General features: G+C 38.7%; 1 protein-coding gene across 3 annotated transcripts; it reads right to left on the bottom strand.

Annotated features, from left to right (window-relative positions):
• Positions 1-8,733, bottom strand: SPATA5L1 (spermatogenesis associated 5 like 1). Of its 3 annotated transcripts, none has more exons than XM_049812489.1 (8): positions 7,613-8,733; positions 6,359-6,544; positions 4,840-4,998; positions 4,107-4,316; positions 3,463-3,690; positions 1,844-1,978; positions 1,025-1,150; positions 1-344 (listed from the first exon to the last, which is right to left on the bottom strand). In XM_049812489.1, the coding sequence occupies exons 1-8, from the start codon at positions 8,687-8,689 to the stop codon at positions 192-194; spliced, it is 2,274 nt and encodes a 757-aa protein (XP_049668446.1). In that variant the 5' UTR covers positions 8,690-8,733; the 3' UTR covers positions 1-191. The 3 variants fall into 3 exon arrangements, with proteins under 3 accessions (XP_049668446.1, XP_049668447.1, XP_049668448.1); XM_049812490.1 differs by having other exon boundaries at positions 1,874-1,978; XM_049812491.1 differs by having other exon boundaries at positions 4,167-4,316.
• Between the last annotated feature and the right edge of the window lie 10,778 nt (positions 8,734-19,511).

Raw genomic sequence — 19,511 nt, 5'->3', positions numbered from 1 at the left:
CAAAGCAAACAAGATTTTAATTTATTCTCCATTGTTGAAAACACAGATTTTTCACAAGTGAAATTTTACTCTATTTCATACACACTGAAAACTACAGTAAGTACAGTATTAAAAAGCAGGAAAAATGTAAGCCATTGCAAAATCTTTGCAATATATTTTACAATACCTATGCCACATCACTCCTTTTTGATTCAAGAGGCTAATTCTTGATTATAAAATTTTTCATAAAATTCCAAGTCTTTTATGTTTAAGGATGGTTTTACAGTCCTCAATGATTTCACAAAATGCTCATGTTTTACAGCAGTTGCTTCAAGTCCATTCTCCTGCAGTGCCAACAAAGCAGCCTTCAAAAAGAAGAAGAAGAAAAAAGAAACAACTTGAAGTCTTATCATGTTTTAAGTTGCAAAGAAGTTATTGTCAGTATTCCAAAATATTTTACATGAAACAAAATTTTAGGTAAAGCATCTGAAAACAGCATTGTATAATTTATGGTTATTTAACAATAGATAAACATCAAATAAGATTACTATAACTTTTTCATTCACTTCTTTCTCTAGATTAGACAATATATCCTTGATCACTTATATACTTGGATTTTCTTCCTAGTCTTCCCTCTTTTATACAACTTACTTCAAATACTTACGGATTTCTCTTCTCAATTTTTTTCTCTCTAGCCTTGACAGTATGTGCTAGTTTCAGCTAAAAATGCTGCAGTTGCTTGCAGTACAGAGAATACAATTCATCTAGGTGTGTGCTTGGATTAGAAAGGGCAATGTGAAACAAAGGGTAGTCCACTTCCTTAACTTCTTGTAAATTATCACAGAAAGCTTCTATTCTTATTTGGCTTTTTTATTTAAAGAATTAACCCATGTTCAGTTCTTCTGTTTTACTCAGTCTCTTCATAAACTGTGAAAGAATCTGTACTACAGATGGCTTGGTAACATCTATGAGTTAGCTCTCTCCTTCCATTTGAAAGGTTTAATTTACAGTTTGTTTCACAGATTAACCATCAATATTTTCTTACCTCCTTGCACAGATTCTCAATATCGGCTCCAGAGAAGAGGTCTGTTAGGACTGCCACATCTTGTAATGACACGTCAGTATCTAATGGAATTTTTTCTGTGCAGATTTTTAAAATGGAAAGCCTTCCCTGTAAATTGGTGCATATTATACAAGAAAACAAAACCAAACAAACCAGTAATTAATCCCTCTCCAGAGCCATACCAAATTTGAAATAAGAGCTAAGAAAAATCCAGAAGAATACCACAACCAAAACTACACATTTTTGGTGGAAGAGTGAATAAAATGCTATTAATGGAGATGATAATTACTCTTACGGTTATGGTTATCTCATATATTAGTCTGTTATTCACAGTTACTCGTTACTTCATGAAAACACAGTATTTTAGACTGAAGAGTCCATATTTGGCCTGCTTTGGATCACCTCCTTTTTGGGGGGCAAGCTCAGGACAAGCAGCTACACTACCCTTGGGAACAGGGCACAAGAATAATTTGAAGCAAAGACAGACAACTTGTTACAGTACTTCCTAAACTGCAGCTTGATTTTGTAAATATAGAATTATTCCACATTTTGTCTGTTTTCTATATGCTATAGTATAACTACATATACCAGTTAAAGTGTTACTGGCGTTTAAATTACAGATGTAATTATTCCTTTCTAGATTTCTTCATTGTACCTTGAGTCTGGTGACTGACCTTCAGTGAATCAACCATCAGTTATTGAATGCATTATAGGAATATGCCCCCTTTGCTCTTAAAGTAAAGTATGCTGGCAATTAATATCTCTCCTTTTAAAGCCACGTACAGATTTGTAATACATCACCTTCAGATCTGGAGGTGGAATATAGATCACCTTGTCTAGCCTTCCAGGACGCAGTAAGGCATCATCCAACATATCTGGTCTATTTGTTGCAGCAACTACTACAAAATCTTTGTTCAAAGTTTCCTGACACTCTAGCTGAGTAAGAGATGATATAAACAAATTAGTGCAACATGGTTCAGATAGGTATTATCTGAAGATATTAGTTAACTACTAATGACAAAAGGGGAAGGGCAAAAAGATTATGTATCTTTACATGTAGTTATATTCCTTTCAATATTAATATTTTTTCTCTTAAGGTAAAAAAATGCCTTGGCGCAGGCCATATCAGGTGACAGGGAAGAAATATAGTTAGTATCTCCCTTGACAATAAATACAGACTTTTCTTTGTCCAGATTGTAACAAAGACCTTTTATATGAAAAATTCAGTATCTTATAATTCCGAAACTGTTTTCTTCAATTTTCCCCAGAGAGTATCATAATACTAAGACAGAAATTTAAATACAGAAAAGCTAATTACTAAATGTTGTGAACAATTCACTGAAAAGTCCAGCTGCAACTTTTTGTTTAAATAAGTAACTGATCATAACTGTACTGGTTTTGTATAAAGTATGTATGAGAAAGCACTGCAAATGAAGTAGGGGAAATGCTTATAAAAAGTAAGTTCAGGAAGGAACCTGTGTAATAGTAAAAATAGCACAATTAGTCTAAAAAATTACCTTAGTGTCAAGCAAGAGTTTTTTTATGACAGAAGATGAACACCAACTAGCAATGCTCATTAGCCTGTGTAGATATTTTGTTCAAACAAAGTCCCATTGAGGAACAGTGCATGTAAAAACAGTAAGCAGCCTATATAGGGTTGTGCTGCTTTTGGCTGGGGTAGAGCTAATTTTCTTCATAGTAGCTAGTATGGGGCTATGTTTTGGATTTGTGCTGAAAACAGTGTTGGTAATACAGGGATGTTTTCGTCATTGCTGAGCAGTGCTCACACAGCGTCAAGGCCTTTTCTGCTTCTCACCCCACCCCACCAGCGAGTAGGCTGGGGGTGCACAAGAAGCTGGGAGGGGACACAGCTGGGACAGCTGACCCCAACTGACCAAAGGTATATCCCATACCATATGACGTCATGCTCAGTATCTAAAGCTGCAAGGAGGAGAAAGGGAGGAGTGTTCGGAGTTACAGCATTTGTCTTCCCAAGTAACTGTTACACATGATGGAGCCCTGCTTTCCTGGAGATGGCTGAACACCTGCCTGCTGATGGGAAGTGGTGAATGAATTCCTTGTTTTGCTTTGCTTGTGTGCATGGCTTTTGCATTACCTATTAAACTGTTTTTATCTCAGCCCATGAGTTTTCTCACTTTTACCCTTCTGATTCTCTCTGCCATCCCACTGTGAGGGGACTGAGTGAGCGGCTGCGGTGGTGCTTAGTTGCTGGCTGGGGTTAAACCATGACAATGGTATTTTCTAAAAACTGGAAATTATGACAGAGTAGAAGAGCATCTTGTATATTTTTAAGCTTGAGGATTTTAAGTTTAGAAAGTGTGAATGCCAACAACTAAAATTTTTGGAACAATTGGACAGCATTTATCATTCTTCCTATATGGAAAAGTGAACATAAATACCTTTCTTTCCTCATCACTTTGTTCTTGACATTGCCCCTCAAGCTGTAGTTTGCTTCCTCTTCTTTCTGTGACTTTCAGCCCAATACCATCCAACTCATTAAGCAGAACAGAAAGAACCCGCTCTGAGACACCATGGCCAGTTTTGTGGTGTGACCGAGATCCCAAGATAGAATCTATCTCATCTAGGAATATTATTGCTGGAGTATTTGCTCTTGCTTGGCGAAAAACCTTTTATTTAAATATCAATAAAGTAAAAAGTTAATGCATACACTCTACCAGGTAAGGTGAAAACATCTATTTACATACACTCTGTATTTACATACTTAACTTTAAAGATAGATTCATAAATATTCACAAGAGCTGTTCTGGCTTACATTTACTATAGGCAAATTCTGCTTCTTATTTAAATTCTTAAGTGAACTGAAAACAAAAGGGTAGAAATACTTTCAGAGTTTAAAACTGGTATAATTTTAGGGCTAGATTCTCAGTTCATATAAATGTGAATCTGTTAAGCTATTTCTATTTAATAATCAGATGAGAGCTTTAACTATCATCTTTTCAGTAACAAAATTTAGGCCTAACTAGTACTTTACAAAAATCAAGCAAAAATAAACTACAGACTTTACACAAATTAAAAACTGTACCTGAGACAAAATCTTCTCTGAATCTCCAACATAAGGTGAGAAAAGGTCAGCACCACTTACAGAGAGAAAGGAACAGTGACAACTTGTGGCCACAGCCTTCACCAGGGTGGTTTTGGCACATCCGGATGGCCCATAGAGAAGAATACCCTTTGGATGAGACAGGCCCATCCTAGCAAATGCCTGAGGAAATTTCATAGGCCACTCGATACTCTGTTAATACATAAAAAAGGGATGAAATTCTTACTAACAAAACTAAAGTTCATAGGCAATCAATAAAATTACTGAGCACATTAATTCCTATCCTTGATACGAACATTAATTTGAAATCAGAGAATACTAATTTGGTCTTCCTTCATGTAATGCCTTTCTTCTTAAAGTTTCCTGTCTCAAACAGAACAAAAGGCAATCTTTGAAAGATGATACGCGAGAGCCATTACTGGCTACAAGTTCAGGAATGGACAAATTATCTGGCTACAAGTTAAGTGTTTTTCAGCTACTAAGAAACATGCTTATTTTCCCACAATATTGTGCTTGGTGGTGATATCTTGTGGCTGGAAGATTTCTAACTTACAAACATTTTAATAACTTAATGTAGTATAAAAAATTTTTAAAATAGAATTTATAATCAGGTAATTTGCAGGAGAATTCATTTCCGTAATGTAGCATACAGAATACCTCAGAGGACAGAGTTATTAGAAACTAGCTGTTTATCTACATTTGTTTTATACGTTACCTGTTTTAACTTTAATTTCACATCTTCAAGACCACCAATTTGCTCCCAAGTGACAGGTTTACACTCTGTTAGTCCAACTGCATTTCGAAATGAGGATGGTTGAATTTTTTTAAAAGCTTCTTGGAAATCTGCCATGTTAATCACCGTTTCAGCTGAATCCTGAAGAAACCCAGATAAAGCATATTAACAATATTTTTACATAATAACTTATAATGTTGCATTAGTGTGCAAAACACTTTACGAAAGGCCAAATGCAACTAATAAAGAAGCAAATACCTGCCCTAACAAACTTAAGCACTGCAGACACAAAGATGTAAGATAAAGTAGCATATATTCTCTTTAACAGCAAGTTTTTACACAGGGAAAACCAATTTTAACAGAAACTAATGTTTTAGAGAAAACTACTGTTTTTCCCTGAAGTATAGCTTCCCTAAATTATAGCTCCATTACACAGTGATCTGCTAAATCAAATGGGTGCTAGTTTCAGGGTTACTACACACCAAATTCTAGAACCTCTTGAATACAAATAAAGAAGTTCTAACATCCATTTTCACCACATACTCAAGAAAGTAAGGCACTTTATCTCAAGTAGGCTATAAAATACTATTAAACTACAGATGCAGTAACAGAACCAAGATGTATTTTACGAAGGCGCTTGCAGTTCTCAAGCCAAATAGGCCATCTACTTATTCATTATTTTCATTTGTCCACCTATTTCTTTATGGGATATCATGCTCAAATTATTTTGCTTATTACTTTCAATATTTGTAAGGTTATCTGGAGGAGATGGAAGTTCCAGAAATACGATGCTCTCTTTTTTCTACCCCTGAGTGAAGACAGAAGGTTCTACCATTCTCTGTAGATGCTCTGACTGGAAATTTTGCAAATACAGCTTTAAATTTCCACTCAGCCATTCCAGATGAAAAAACCACAGCAAACAGATCTCAAAATTCTTGTAAAAGTCAGAATACAGAGAAGGAATATTAAGAAATAGATATTATAGATATGGAATTAGACAATCGCTAAAAAGTTAAATTTCTGCACACCGGGCAGTTGTATACCTTGTGTCTACAGCAATGTCATATCCAGCCATACAAACCAAATGATAATAGTTATTATCACTAGCAGTTATATACTCACATGTCAACCTAAACTTTAAACTGCAGTTATTATTAAGAAGTAGAATTTTAAATCAAAAGCTTCAAAAGAGAGCTTTGGAGGATGTTATAGTTTAGTTTGCCAAAAAGGACTAAAATCTCTGCTTTGCACAATCCTAAAAAGATGAGGATAAAAACCTTTAGCAAAGCTTTCCACCCAGAAAGGAGAAAACAGTCTTTTCGGGTGGGACCTGAAAGGACAAGCAAAGTGGTCTATTTACATTTATAACACACTTGGTGCTTTTCAGTATTTTAATTCGTGAGTTCTTCAACTTGTTGAGCTTTCAAGTAAAGCCGAGTATAATGGGGAAAGGGTGGTACATATATTAATGATATTCTTCTTGACTTATTTGCAACCATACCAAAGAGCTGTGGAACACAGCCTGCATAGCAGCTTCTCTGCAGAGTGCTGTAAGGTCAGCTCCAACATACCCAGTTGTCATTTCTGCCAGTTTAACCAAATCAACATCTGTAGAAATCGGCATACTAGAAGTAAGCAATTGCAGGATGGATCTTCTTTGCCTAAGTGTTGGGGTCCCGATAATAACCTAAACCGAATATAATAAACAAAATTTAAGTAGATATTTTGCTTTATTGCTCTTATTTTATAGACCTAGACAAGCAACTTTGTCTCTGCTTTATACTGTTTACTGAAGATTTATATATACTTATACTGCAACAAGAGAATTTTACAAGAAACTTATTACTAGAACTATACAAACAACAAATATTTGAAATACCCTTCATTTACACTTACTTTCCAAGTGAACAGTGTTTGTATAAACAGTTGTTCATAAGACACTGTCAGCTAGTGTCCATCAAGTCGTATTTTAAGGTAATTTCAACATAAGACACAACACTTAGATAATTATTTCCTTGCATCACAAGGACTGAATTAGATTCATCCAGAAGAAAAAAAATCAATTAGATAAATGTTCATACATTAGTAAAACCCTGGTAAAATACTGCCATAAAATATATCTCAACAATCTATAAGTCTTGGAAAGTAATGAAAATTATAATTTTTCAAGCATTAGAGAACTTGACTAAACTGGATGACCCAGGAGCACATCTAGTCAGCAAAAGAAACAACACAAGCAAAAGTATTATGCATTGCATAACTGCATGTATTCTTTCTTCTTTTGACCATAAGGCTAGCAGAATTTTTCCAGAGTTGACCTAGCCTCTGTTACTGAAATCTGAATAGAATTTTTGACACAACAGGTTACTAGTTCTCTGTCACAATAAAATTCTAAGGAGATGCATAAATCTTTGATCTGTGATTTAAATGAGAAAAATCTAAGTCTGTAATGCTAAGCATCTGCAAGCAAAAGAAAACGCTCAAGAACAGATTCATGTCTTTACGATAAAGAAGCATAAAGACTCCCCTTGTCCATTTTCAAGTATTTGGAGCTCTCGGTTTCCTGAGTAAAACGTGCTCCCTACCTTACCCAAGCTGCAGCAAACTAAAGAAACGGGACACATCTCAAGCCTGTAGAATCAGGAAAAATGACTAGTAGACATTAAAACAAAACAAAACAAAACAAAAACTTCCCCCTGCTCAACCTCAAAAAGGAAACAAAAAAGAGAGCGTATGAATAACAGGGTTTGCTCACCTCTCTGTCAAATCTGCCAGGTCTTCTCAGTGCGGGGTCTAAGGCATCAGGCCTGTTTGTTGCTGCTACAATGACCATCTTACCCTCACTACCTACACCATCCAGTAGTGTTAGCAACTGAGCAACAATACGATCTTCAGGAGCACTGTTTGAACTTCCTCGCTTTGGGCATAAAGAGTCAACTTCATCAATAAAGAGAACGGTCGGGCCTTCACATGACATTTCTCTGCCCTTTTCAAAGACTCTTCGCAAATTCTCTTCACCTTCTCCTGGTCTTGAACCATAGAGGGCTGGGCCACTGACGCAAACCAGAAATGCACCCACTTCTTTTGCTACCGCCTTTACCATAAGAGTTTTCCCTACACCTGGGGGCCCTATTAATAGCACTCCATTAGGGAGAGAAAGTCCTAGCTTCTTAAGAGTTCTTGGAAAGCGGAAAGGCAGATCAATCATTTCTTTCAAAGACTTTCCCACATCATCTAGTCCTGCAATGGAAGTTTTTGCCGTGTCTTCTGATAAATGTCTGTACCATTCAAAAGTGACCACCTCCTTAATTTTTATGCTCGTTTGGGGGGTTATCAGCCCCGCTTCATCCATCAGAGGGTCTACAGACAGTATTTCAATATACACCACGGGATTTTCAAGATTTGGGGCAACACTAACAACGTAGTGAAGTGAAACATAAACATTTCTCAGCAGTTCTCTGATTGTCTCCTGCAACACCGCTCTAGGGGTCGACTTTTTCAGTGCAGAGCTCTTCAGGACCACTTTCACAGTTGCCTTTTTCAGCTGGCGATACGCCAGAAGCTTCAGCTGGCCGACATCCAGCGTGAGGCCCTGCAGGTCCCTTGCAGTCACACCCGCGGTCTTGCAGGTCAGATCGACCTGCAGGTACCCGTCCGCCAAATCGTGCCGGGGCCACGCCGTGCACAAACAGCGGCCGGTAGGCAGAGAGATCCTCAGCGGGGCACCGATCCTGGCTCCCAGCAAGGCGAGGGTGGCAGGTCCAATCCTGCACCGCTGGGTGCCTTCGTCTCCCGGGTCCAGAAGGAGCACCTTTAAGGCTGACGCCTCCATCGCGGACTTGCGCGGCGTCCCCTCCGCGAGAGAGGGCAACAACACCCCCCTCCCCCCCCTCCTCCTCCTCCTCTGCGCGGCCCCCTCCAGCTCCTTACTCACCCCGCCTCCCCCTCCCGCGGGCCCCCCGCTCCGCCAGCGCCAGGCCCGCCAGACCTACCGCGGCCATCCGCCACTCCCACCCCCGCGGCTGGCTAACCGACCGACCCGGCCTGAGCAGCCCCCGCGCAACGAGTCGCGCCGCGCCGTGCTGACAGGCGGCCGCACCGCCCCCCTGCGCATGCGCCCGCGGCGGAGCACGCGCACTGGGAGGGAGCGCCCTCGGCGGGGCGGGGCGGGGCGGGGCGTCGCCTTCCCTCACGCTGCCGCCTCCGCCGCCGCTGAGGGCCTTCCGTTGTGAGGGGCCGTCAAACCCCTGTCCGTGAGGTGAACGCTGTCCCCTAGCGACGGGTCGCCCAGCTGTGAGCCCTGTCTCGACTTCAAATACCCTATTCTCACAGACGAAATAGATTCACCCCCCTCCTCGTTGCCACTCGGTTTGTTCGCCACAGAGCTGGTCTTGACGGGGCTCGCCCGCCTCCCGTATCTCGTCACCTCAGCGCCTCTCGCTTGTCGGGTTGGTGCTTCTTAAACGTATCCCCAAAAGTTGGGCTTCTGCTTTCCCGTGTCCCTTGTCAGTGCCTTCCTTGACTTAGAGTAGCAGTTTTTCCACCAGCAGTTGGGGTTACGTGAACTGTAGGTGCTGCTTGAGAAAAACAAGTGGGCAGCCACACAGCTGACTTGAGAAGCTGCTGATACAAGTAATCAGGACACAGATATTTATTCAAAGATTGGTAAAAGTGTAGCAGTATGTTGCTCTGGCAAATGTTCAGTCAGGGTCTAAGAAAAATTAATTGCATACCTTTTTTTTTTGGTCCACAGCTTTCTTAAATTGTGCCATGAATTGTGCAGTACTTCTATAAAAACCTTCCAGAAGATCTGTCAGCATTGTGGGATACAAGGTAACATCACGATCTAGAAAACTCAGTATGTGCGTAATTTTGTTCTTGCAAGTAGCTTCATTGTAAGTAGAGTTAACACGCATACTGAATACATAGAGACTTCACTTGAGACCACATATGTACAAGAATTGGGATCTCAAATAGACGACACGGGTCAGACATAGTTATGTCCACAGAAAACGCAGAGGGTGGTTTACAGCACAACTACAAACTGTCCAGCGTGTATTTTGAAGGCCTCTGGAGGGGAAGCATAAGGAAATATTTTTGATGGTGTCCTGCTTAATCGCATTCCTTACTGAACCAAGGGCTGTACACAAAATGTTTTAGTAAGTCATATGCACAGGCAGGGTTAATAGAGCCAGTTCAGCTAATTTTAAATACTGACTAGGAACTCAGCAGAAAGTGTAGGGCTGAGCAGTGTGAAAACCAGCAAGCCATCTCTTTATGCCTAATTATGTGCAAAAGGGCCTATATTCTGTTTCCTTTCAATTCATAACCAAATTTTCTCCTTTCAGTGTTTATTTTCTGTTCCTTTTTTCCTGGATATCTACTTAATATTTCTTTTCCTAGCACATTCTTGTACTGCACATGTATGGAATATGCTTATATGGAATTTGCAGACTTATTAGATATTTGGTGTGGGACAGACTAATGTCTGTCCAGAGAATGTACAGACAAAAAATTATAAGGAGCTTTCATTCCAAGAAGGAGAATGTATTTTCAAGCCAATGTGTTATAAACACATTCTCTTGTTTTATTTCTTTCCATCAAAGGTTCTCGTAAACAGGAGTGCCCTCGAGTATGTACTCGATTAAACAAAAAACATTCTCTGTTTAAAATGGCAGATTTGTGTTTTAGAGTTCCAAACTGTAAGTGGTAGACACTCTGCTTGGTTTTAGAAAGTTGTGTTTAGGAAAGAAAAGTATGGAAAAGTGCATATTTGAAATGAGCACTGTGGTTTATATTCATATGTAGTTGTTCTTTGTAAGAGACTTTTTGTAACATCTGGAAAATCTGATTTCTTATGAGAAGGAAAACACCTGCAAATCTAACCTTGAGTGACAAAGAATTCCAAATAATAGTTGTTAGAATTATGGATTTGAGCCTCTGTTGGCTTGAGTGAGGACAAGTTTAGATCTTCCTGCTGATTTTTTTTAATGACAAATGCATGGAAGAGGTGCTTTGCAGCAGCCCATCTATTTTTCCAATCAAAAATTTACTTTGATACAGATTTGCATAAACATAATTGGATGAGTAACACAGTACAGTCACTTTTCCTTCCTGCCACCTGTTTATCATAATTCCATCATCAGTTTAGGCAGTAAAAGAGGGGGTTTCACCCTTTATCAGCTTCATTATATAATTCCTGTCCTTCCTTTTAATAAGAAAGGCATCAGTATGGTAAAGGTGATGAGCTTGTTTGGTGTAGTAGTTTTTTGTTTTTTTTTCTTGGTGAGTTAGTTAACTGGCACTTGATTTTGTGCATTGTGCTGCCATAGAAATGCTTGTGTCAGTGCAAAGAATGGCTTGAAATGGGCAGCTGGAAGAGGAGGGAGGGCTGTGACCTCTTTTGGTGGCAGTTCCAGCTTGTGTCATCACATTGATTGTGGAAATGCAGGTGATGGTTTAGGGGAAAAACAAAACAAAGCTACCAGCCTGCTTGGCAGGTATCTACCAGTAATAATTTCTGAAGTCTGAACGGAATACTTTTTGCTTCACAAAAATGTGAAACAGGAATGAACTATTTAATAATTCATGAAACACAGTAGTCTCACATAAGAATAGTGAATTTGGCAGTGCTGATGCACACTGGTAATATTTTTGGTTTTATTCTAGTTATCCATAAATTAGTTACTAAGTGCAAAACATACGTATAACAATAACACACATGGTGTCCTACATAAAAACTATGATGTTGTTGTTTGATAAGCACATCTCAGTCAGTGAATTTTAACTTAAACTTCTTCAATTTTAAAATGTAGTATATTGTTGTAATACTGAATATTTTACTTTAAGAGACTGGTAGTTCAGTTCTTTTTAGTATAATGAAGTGGAGCCCAAAAAAACCTAATATGACTTTTTGAAAGTGCTCAGGATTGGCTTTTTTGGAGCAAGCTGTGGGATTGAGACCTTATTTATATATTTTAATAGAAAACATTGCTGAGTGACATTGCTCTGCTTTGGAATGCATACCTTTTAATAGCCATAGTCCTGAATAGTGTATAGACCCCCAAATTAACAGTGACAAAATGACAAAAAGGTATTCCACCAAGAATCTAATTTAAACTGTCAAAAAAATAAAAATGCTTTAAACAGTTTTCGTACCATTCACTAGATGGCAGCTGATCTTCAAGAATGGCTGTATTTCTCCTTTCAGATCTGATAATTTGATGGGAGTAGTCATCAGTTCATGGAGAAATCAAATATTGTCTATCATTGTCTTCACTCCATTTCTAATATGAAACTGAAAAAACCAGCACAGTGAGTGTTCAGATAATTTTCAGCTTCATTACTGTTTTGGCTTTTTCATGTTGAGTTTGTTGCTGTTTATTTCTGGGGAAGAATGGTCCTTTATTCTTTTCTTTCATATTTAGCAGGCCAGATTAACTTCTTTTTAAGGAGAACATACAATAGTCTAATAATATTCTAAAAAGAAAGAATAGTATTTCTGTTTTTTATATACATATTGGGTTTTGGTAGAATAAAATAATGTTCAAAATTCTCAATTATTATAACTCACAAAATAAAAATGACTGTGTCTTGTTACAATAATTCCCTGCATACAAAGTAAAGAAGATAATAAGCTGATTATATTTTTGGTAAGTTTGACTATATCTAGTATCAGAACTGAAATTTTTGTTTAAAACTGTCAAATTAACAGTGCCTTTAATATGGTCTTTTTTTAATGGTAAATGGATTTGAAAATGTGCTGTGATTGTCTGTTAATCAGGTAAAGATAGCTCTGAGTAGACAGCATATTCGTTAGGGCAGGATCTTAGCATTTGTGGAGGTTCTGTGACTAAATATAAATGCTGTATTATGCTAGATAGTACACATTTCAAACACCAGGCTCTGTTATAACAAAACTTCATACATAAATTGTAAAGACGTGCTTAGAAAAGGAGTGGAAAGAGCATTTGTATGTCTGCATGCCTTTATGGGAGGGCCACCCTCAATGTGTTTACTTAATTTTCTAGTGAACATCCAGTCTTGTATCTTTACATGGAAAAAGTTCCCATTGCAGTTAGTAGGAATTTTGGATGTGCAAAGCATGTGAGGTTAGGCCCTGCATTTCTCAAAGAGTGTGGAAAATCTCTGCCAGCTGCCAGAAAACTATGGTGAAGTTACTGGACCTTAGATAACATTCACGCTGCAACTCTGCTGGAAGTTACTGCCATCACTGCAGATAGATCAGAAGAAAATGTGTGCCTGTATTTGAAACCTTCTAATGGAAACTCAGCTGTCTTAGCTTAAGTTGCCAAGGAAATTATTTTATGCTAAGACACTACATTTTCTTGGGAGTGACTTGAGGCCCAATTGCACATTGCATTCTCTTGACACTTCTTTGGGGTGGTAGCCTTTCCAAGAGGGGAAAAACAGACAGTAGCAGGTAATTTAACAAGACACATTTATCAATTTGTCAATATTTGTCTTTAGCACCTTTTGAGTACTGCTTAGAGATGCTTGGTTATCTGTTTCAGCATAATATATAATCCAGTGGTTCATTAGATCTTATTTTGGATATGGAATAGTGAGATCCTTGTGTGATATTCAATATAGGAATGAGAGCAGTCTGTGGAGAATTACAGAAGGTCCATACAAGACTGAGGTACTTAGCTGTAAAATGGCAGATGAAATTCAGAATACATAAATGTGAACTGAGGCATGGAGGGAAGAGTGATCAAAGGGAAGGGTCACTTTTATAGCATCAAGACAGATAATTCCATGAAGATGTCAGCTCAGTGCTTGATGTGCAAAAAGCAAATCAAATGTTAACATTAAAAAAGGAACAGAGAATATAACAAAAACCATCTCAGTCCCACTGTGTAAGTCTGTGGTTGTCATGGGTTAGGCCCAGCCAGCAACAAAGCACCATGTGGCTTCTCACTTACTCCCCCCTGGCGGGATGGGGAGGGGAAAATATAATTAAAGGCTTGTGGGTCGAGACAAGCACAGGGAGGGATCACTCACCGATTATGGTCACAGGCAAAAACCAGACTCAACTTGGGGGCAAAAAAATCAATTTAATTTGTTATCAATGAAATCAGAGCAGGATAATGAGAATTAAAACCAAATCTTAAAACACCTTCTGGTCAGTTTGTCACATGTTGTCTCTGCTGCTCCTTCCTCCTCAGTGGGAGGACTCCTCACACTCTTCCCCTGCTCCAGTGTGGGGTCCCTCCCACGAGAGACAGTCCTGCGTGAACTTTTCCAATGTGAATCCTTCCCATGGGGTGCAGTTCTTCATGAACTGCTCCAGCGTGGATCCCTTCCACAGGCTGCAGTCCTTCAGGCACAGACTGCTCCAGCGCGGGCTTTCCGACGGAGTCACAGCCATCTTCAGGGGCACCCATCTGCTCCACCATGGGGTCCTCCACAGGCTGCAGGTGGATGTCTGCTCCACTGTTCACCTCCATGGGCTGCAGGGGGACAGCCTGACTCACCATGGTCTTCCCCACAGGCTGCAGGAGAATCTCTGCTCCAGTGACTGGAGCACCTCTTCCCCCTCCTTCTTCACTGACCTTGGTGTCTGCACAGGTGTTTCTCTCACATCCCGCTCCTCTCTCTGCTGCAGGTTTCCCCTATTAAATCTGTTATCCCAGAGGCACTACCGTTGTCACTGACTGGCTTGGCCTCGGCCAGAGGTGGGTCCGACTTGGAGCTCGGGAAGCTTCTAGCAGCTTCTCACAGGAGCCACCCCTGCAGCCCCTCCCCCGCTACCAAAACCCCACCATACAAACCCAATACAGTGGTTCACCTGTACATTAGATATTGTGTGTACTTCTGATCTGTCCCCAAAAATCTGTATTAGAACTGGGAAAGGTTCAGAGAAGGCAGCAAGAATGATCAAAGGTATGGAATGGCTTCAGTGCGAGGAATGACTAAAATTAGGCTGTGTCTCCTCAACACAGAAAGAAAACTCTGGGGTGGCTATGGAAGAGATTTGCAAAACTGTAATTTGGATAGGAAATGCCTGTTTTAAATGTCTCTTGCAATGCCATAACAACTGATGCTACTCAGACTTGTGTTCAAAACAAAGAAAAAGAGGTAATCCATCACACAGTGGTTAGTAGATCTGTAGAACTTCAATGAAGGGTGCTGTGGATGCAAAATTGTATGCAAGTGAAAGGGGAGACTGGACAAGTACTTGGAAAAGGATGCTGTTTATGAGAGTTCTCAGGATTGAGGATGTCTGCACGAGAAGAGAGCTCAAAGAGGATTGCTGAAGAGCTACGCTCCCGTTGGTGTCAGAACATGCTGCAAGTTGAAATCGTTGGAAACTGGGAGTGTATGACAGACGAAGTGTCATGCATGGTTATTCTGTCTATTTCTGACCACTGTTCTCAGTTTTCTCTTTGTAAAGGCACATTCTTAAAGCATCACGTGCTTGTTTCTTAAATTATACAAAGAATTCTATAAAAATAATTGGTTTCAGGCATACAAAATGTTAGGTATGTGTTTTGTATTCACGTTTTCCCTCTTAAAAAATCCCACATAGCAGTTATACAGATTAGTGTATTATTAGTTTAAGTAGAATTGTCTTGCAGCTTTCTAGGGATTTTCCCAGTGCTTTCTAGGAAATTTCCAAATGTTTTCAAGGAATTCCCACAGTGATTTCTAGGAATTTCCCTTTTACTTTTAAAGAATTGTCAAGGATTCTCCTTAGGCTTGATAGGAATTTTCCCAATGCTTTCTGGAAGTTTTCCTTCCTTGCTTTGTAGGGATTTCTGCCAATGCTTTCTAGGAATGTTCTATTTTCTTTTCTGCTTTCTAGGGATTTCCTGAGTGTATCCTGGGCATTTGTCTGGCGAACCAGCATGTTCCCCATGCTTTCCAGGAATTTTCCAGGTGCATCCAGGAATCGGTGCTTTCTAGAAGAAGAATTTCCAGGGCCTGTGCTTTGCAGAAACATTCCTACATTCCACGAACATACCCAAAACCATCTAAGGATTCTCCCCAAGCCATCTAGGAATCCTTGCCATGCCTGCTTTGAAGAGCTGGTTGAGCAGGAGCAATACTTGAAGTACTTGGGTATGAAGCTAGTTGTTCAGCAGATCTGTTTTCCCACTCGGAACTTAGCTTTAAAAATGTTTAACACTTTTTTTTAGACTTCCCTTCCTCCATGCCACAGCTGTGTATTGTACTTCTCTCTATTCTTTCCTTTGGTTTGGATAGATTTTCTTTTTTTTCTTTTTCAGGTTTTATGATAGATCATACTGTTTTCTTCAAAACAATTATATCAATTCTTCACACATTAACAGAGTATTCATGTCAGACTCTGATTTAGACTGATTTTTAGAGCAGGACTGTATATATCATGAAGTCTTGAAAACTTCAGATAAGATCATGTAATTTACAACTTTTATTGATAGAACGTCAGTAAAAGACATTGATCTACAAACCGATATTTGTAATACAGTGATAGCACAAAGATTAAGTACTGAACCATAGGGTAATTAAAGTAATTAAGAATGAGTTGCATGTGAAACAGCTGTATTACCCTAGCTAGCATCACCTGCACTCAGGTTGTCATTTTTCAAGTACTTGCTTTGTTTAATCCACTAGTCAGTATACCTTTGGCTCTTGATAATCAGTTTTTCTATTTGGGTTCAATGCTGTAAGGAAAACAATCTTTTGACCTTATTTGAAGTATTTTTGTGAAATTTGAAATCCTTTTTCTTTGGAGACAGTAGAATTGGAGAAATGCATTAGCAATGAATCCAGTTGTGTTAGCATGGGAAACAATCTGCTTTTAGGAAGGGAAGCTCAGTGGTTAACTATGTTGGAAAGACTTTGGTGGGTTTGTTTTTGTTTCCTTTATTTTTGTTCCTAAAACCTGTCAGGGCTCAGAGTGCACTGGCAGACCTTAATTACCCTGACCAGTCTCACCTGAGGCTTCCACCCACACCTCTGCCCATGAGCCTGCAGCTGTATTTAAGCCCAGGCCTAGGCCTTCCTTCTGTGATGGTCTGAGATATGTTGTAGGTGTGCCTGCCTTCAGTGATAGCTGTGGTATAGCCTATGGGCCTTGTTGTATGGACTGGCCTCCTAACTTGACTATGGACCTTGCAAGTTTGTCTGATGACCTGGGCTCTTGGTTATTCTTCCTGGGCCTTGGAGACCTGGACCCTGCTTGAGTTTAGGCTTGTAAGGGTGTACCTTGCCAGCCTTATTATTAAGTCTGGCTACTAGTTTCCTGTCCCTTACAAAGCTGCTGGTTCCTGCTGTTCTCTGGCAAGACCTTTTTCACAGCATTGCTGGTATATCAATATTATGTAGTAATGTGTACATTGGAATAATTCCTTATGAATATGGACTTTCTTGTTTGGGAACTCTGTTACCTCTAAGGTTTTATATTTTATTTGCTTGTTGTAAAAGTTCTCAATAAACAGCTGTCAGTTTGTATGGGTGTCTGCAACTATATTGGAGTTCCTTAGTAGATACCCCATACTGTCATCTCTTGTTACTTATTGTTGCAGTCTCCAGTTTGTATGCCTTTGTTGAAGCTTTTAAGAATTTCTTGTATTTGTACATACCATGAAAGCTAGATCATAAGTGATTTTTCTGCTGTCTTTAGGTGGCTAAATTATTTAAGTTATGGTAATGCACAATGGTATATGCTAGGGTTTTTTTGTTTTGTTTTCTTGTGAGCTCTGACTTGCTTGATGTAAAATTGTGCCTATGGTGCTGGCTAAGTCTTACTTAAACAATTTGAGATGAAGAACCACATTTTTTTAATCAGCTGTTGATAACATCAGAAGTAGAAATGTAAATAGAAGTTCTTTATCTGAGGATAATCCTCTTGAAGAATAACAATGAGCAGCATTCCCTTAAAACTGGCTGAAAATCTTAAGAAAAATTACACATTATGTATAGCAATATTGACCATTAATAATGAGACTAAACAAATTTTAAAGAAAATATAAAAGCTACTACAAATTTTTGTCATTCTATCTTTTGACAAAAGATACTTATACAAAGACCCGCAATGCACAAATAGTTATTAAAATATATATAATATTAAAAACTGTTCAGCAAAGAAAAACGGAATTATAAAGAGGGAGATGGTTGACACTATATACAGAGAATGTGAGAAAAATAATCTAATACAATTATGAACATCAGTTAAACTTCATTTGGATTGCTAAAAGCTGGTCCCTATAGTTATTCTTCATCTTCCCCTTTTCATTCTCTTTGCTTTTACATAAATAGCCTGTGAAGCTTCTCATATTTCACTCCCATAAGGAGCAGGGATGTGAACCATAAGTTATCTTTTTTGTTATTTTCTTTCAACTATTTGAAGAAGTACTTAATTAGTAAGCAACAGTTTCATGAGTTGAGCTATTTTGAGGTTATTATCTTTCCATTGCTGAAGGGGAGGCAGTCCTGTTCCCATCTGTGTTCTCCCACTGCTTCCTTTGGTCAGCCTTAATACGTGTCTAACTCCTTTGTCACTTGATTTAACATGCTAAACTGACGAAGTTTTTCCTTAACTTTTTTTTTTTTTTTGGTGTGTGTGTGGTGCTGGTGATGAATTGGCTCACTAAAGAACAAGGTCAGTGCATGGGTGAAAGCTGGGAGATGAGAAAGGCACAATTGTTCCTTTTGGTAGCGGTGAGCTGTTGGACTGGCTTTAGCTACTCACTGGGCAGTACCCAAGAGCCTGAATGGGTATCTCCTCTTCCCCGTTTTTTTTCATTCCTTCCCTTTTCCCTTCTAATAGCTCAATATTTTCAATGAGAGAAAGCAAGCAGAACTGACTGAAACATGCTGAGTAGGTGAATAGCAGCTCCATTTTGTGGCAACTTGTGAAGTTTAAAAGGAACACGTAAAAAAAAATAAATCAACTTTCTTATAGGAGAACATTAAATTCAGAATTGCAGCTCAGAAAAGATAAGCACAAATCTTGGGCTCTTCTGTTCCAGATGTTTATTGCCCAATATTCTGTCTGTGTGTCTGTTTCACTTGTTCTAAAGCTGTCCTAGAAACAGTTTTGTGAAAATGGGTACTTTACATGGAATACTTTAATTCAGTAAATGTATTTTTGTAGTAATGTCTGACCAGGTATATAGATGGTTTATGTAGAATAAGCTTTTTAATCTGCAGTTTTATTTTGGACACTTGTCTAATTGGTGAATGCATTTATTTAAACTGTAATATTAAATAGTGAGTCTTGTTACCACATTTTCATTGCATACTTGGGAAAGGTAGCCTCTCCAATACTACTTACATATTATTTTTGTAGTCCTTGTCAGAGAAACAGCTTTGGACAGAAAAGGGGTGGTATTTTCTGCTTGAAAGTAATTGGTTTAATTATCTTATTGAATGGAATGCAGAATATTTTATTCCATTTTAAAAATAAGGAAACAAGCACACTCTGAACACTACTTGTGCTTAAAGGTTATTAGTATTTTTGGAGATGCACTGGAACTTGTGTGATTTCTGTAATGTACAGTGTCCTTACAAAGCATGTTAATATTGTCATAGCAATCCTTTAGTGTTTTAATTATGCTTTTATACAAATGTTTAGGAAAAGTACAAGAAACAAAGCATTAGTGTAATAATTCTTCTCTTGGAAAGGAGTGTTATTGTGTAAGGAG

Source organism: Accipiter gentilis, chromosome 10, assembly GCF_929443795.1.
Source record: "Accipiter gentilis chromosome 10, bAccGen1.1, whole genome shotgun sequence".
Lineage (NCBI taxonomy): Eukaryota > Metazoa > Chordata > Aves > Accipitriformes > Accipitridae > Astur > Astur gentilis.
This window is presented reverse-complemented; position numbering and strand designations above follow the sequence as displayed.

Bases quoted from the DNA above. Each gene is read 5' to 3' on its own strand.
- SPATA5L1 (XM_049812489.1), bottom strand. From the start codon at position 8,689: ATGGAGGCGTCAGCCTTAAAGGTGCTCCTTCTGGACCCGGGAGACGAA. The intron at 4,999-6,358 runs GTATGGTTGCAA...GGGTTTCTTCAG, and splicing joins CTGTGTTCCACAGCTCTTTG to GATTCAGCTGAAACGGTGAT. The intron at 4,317-4,839 runs GTAACGTATAAA...ATGTATTAACAG, and splicing joins TGAAATTAAAGTTAAAACAG to AGTATCGAGTGGCCTATGAA.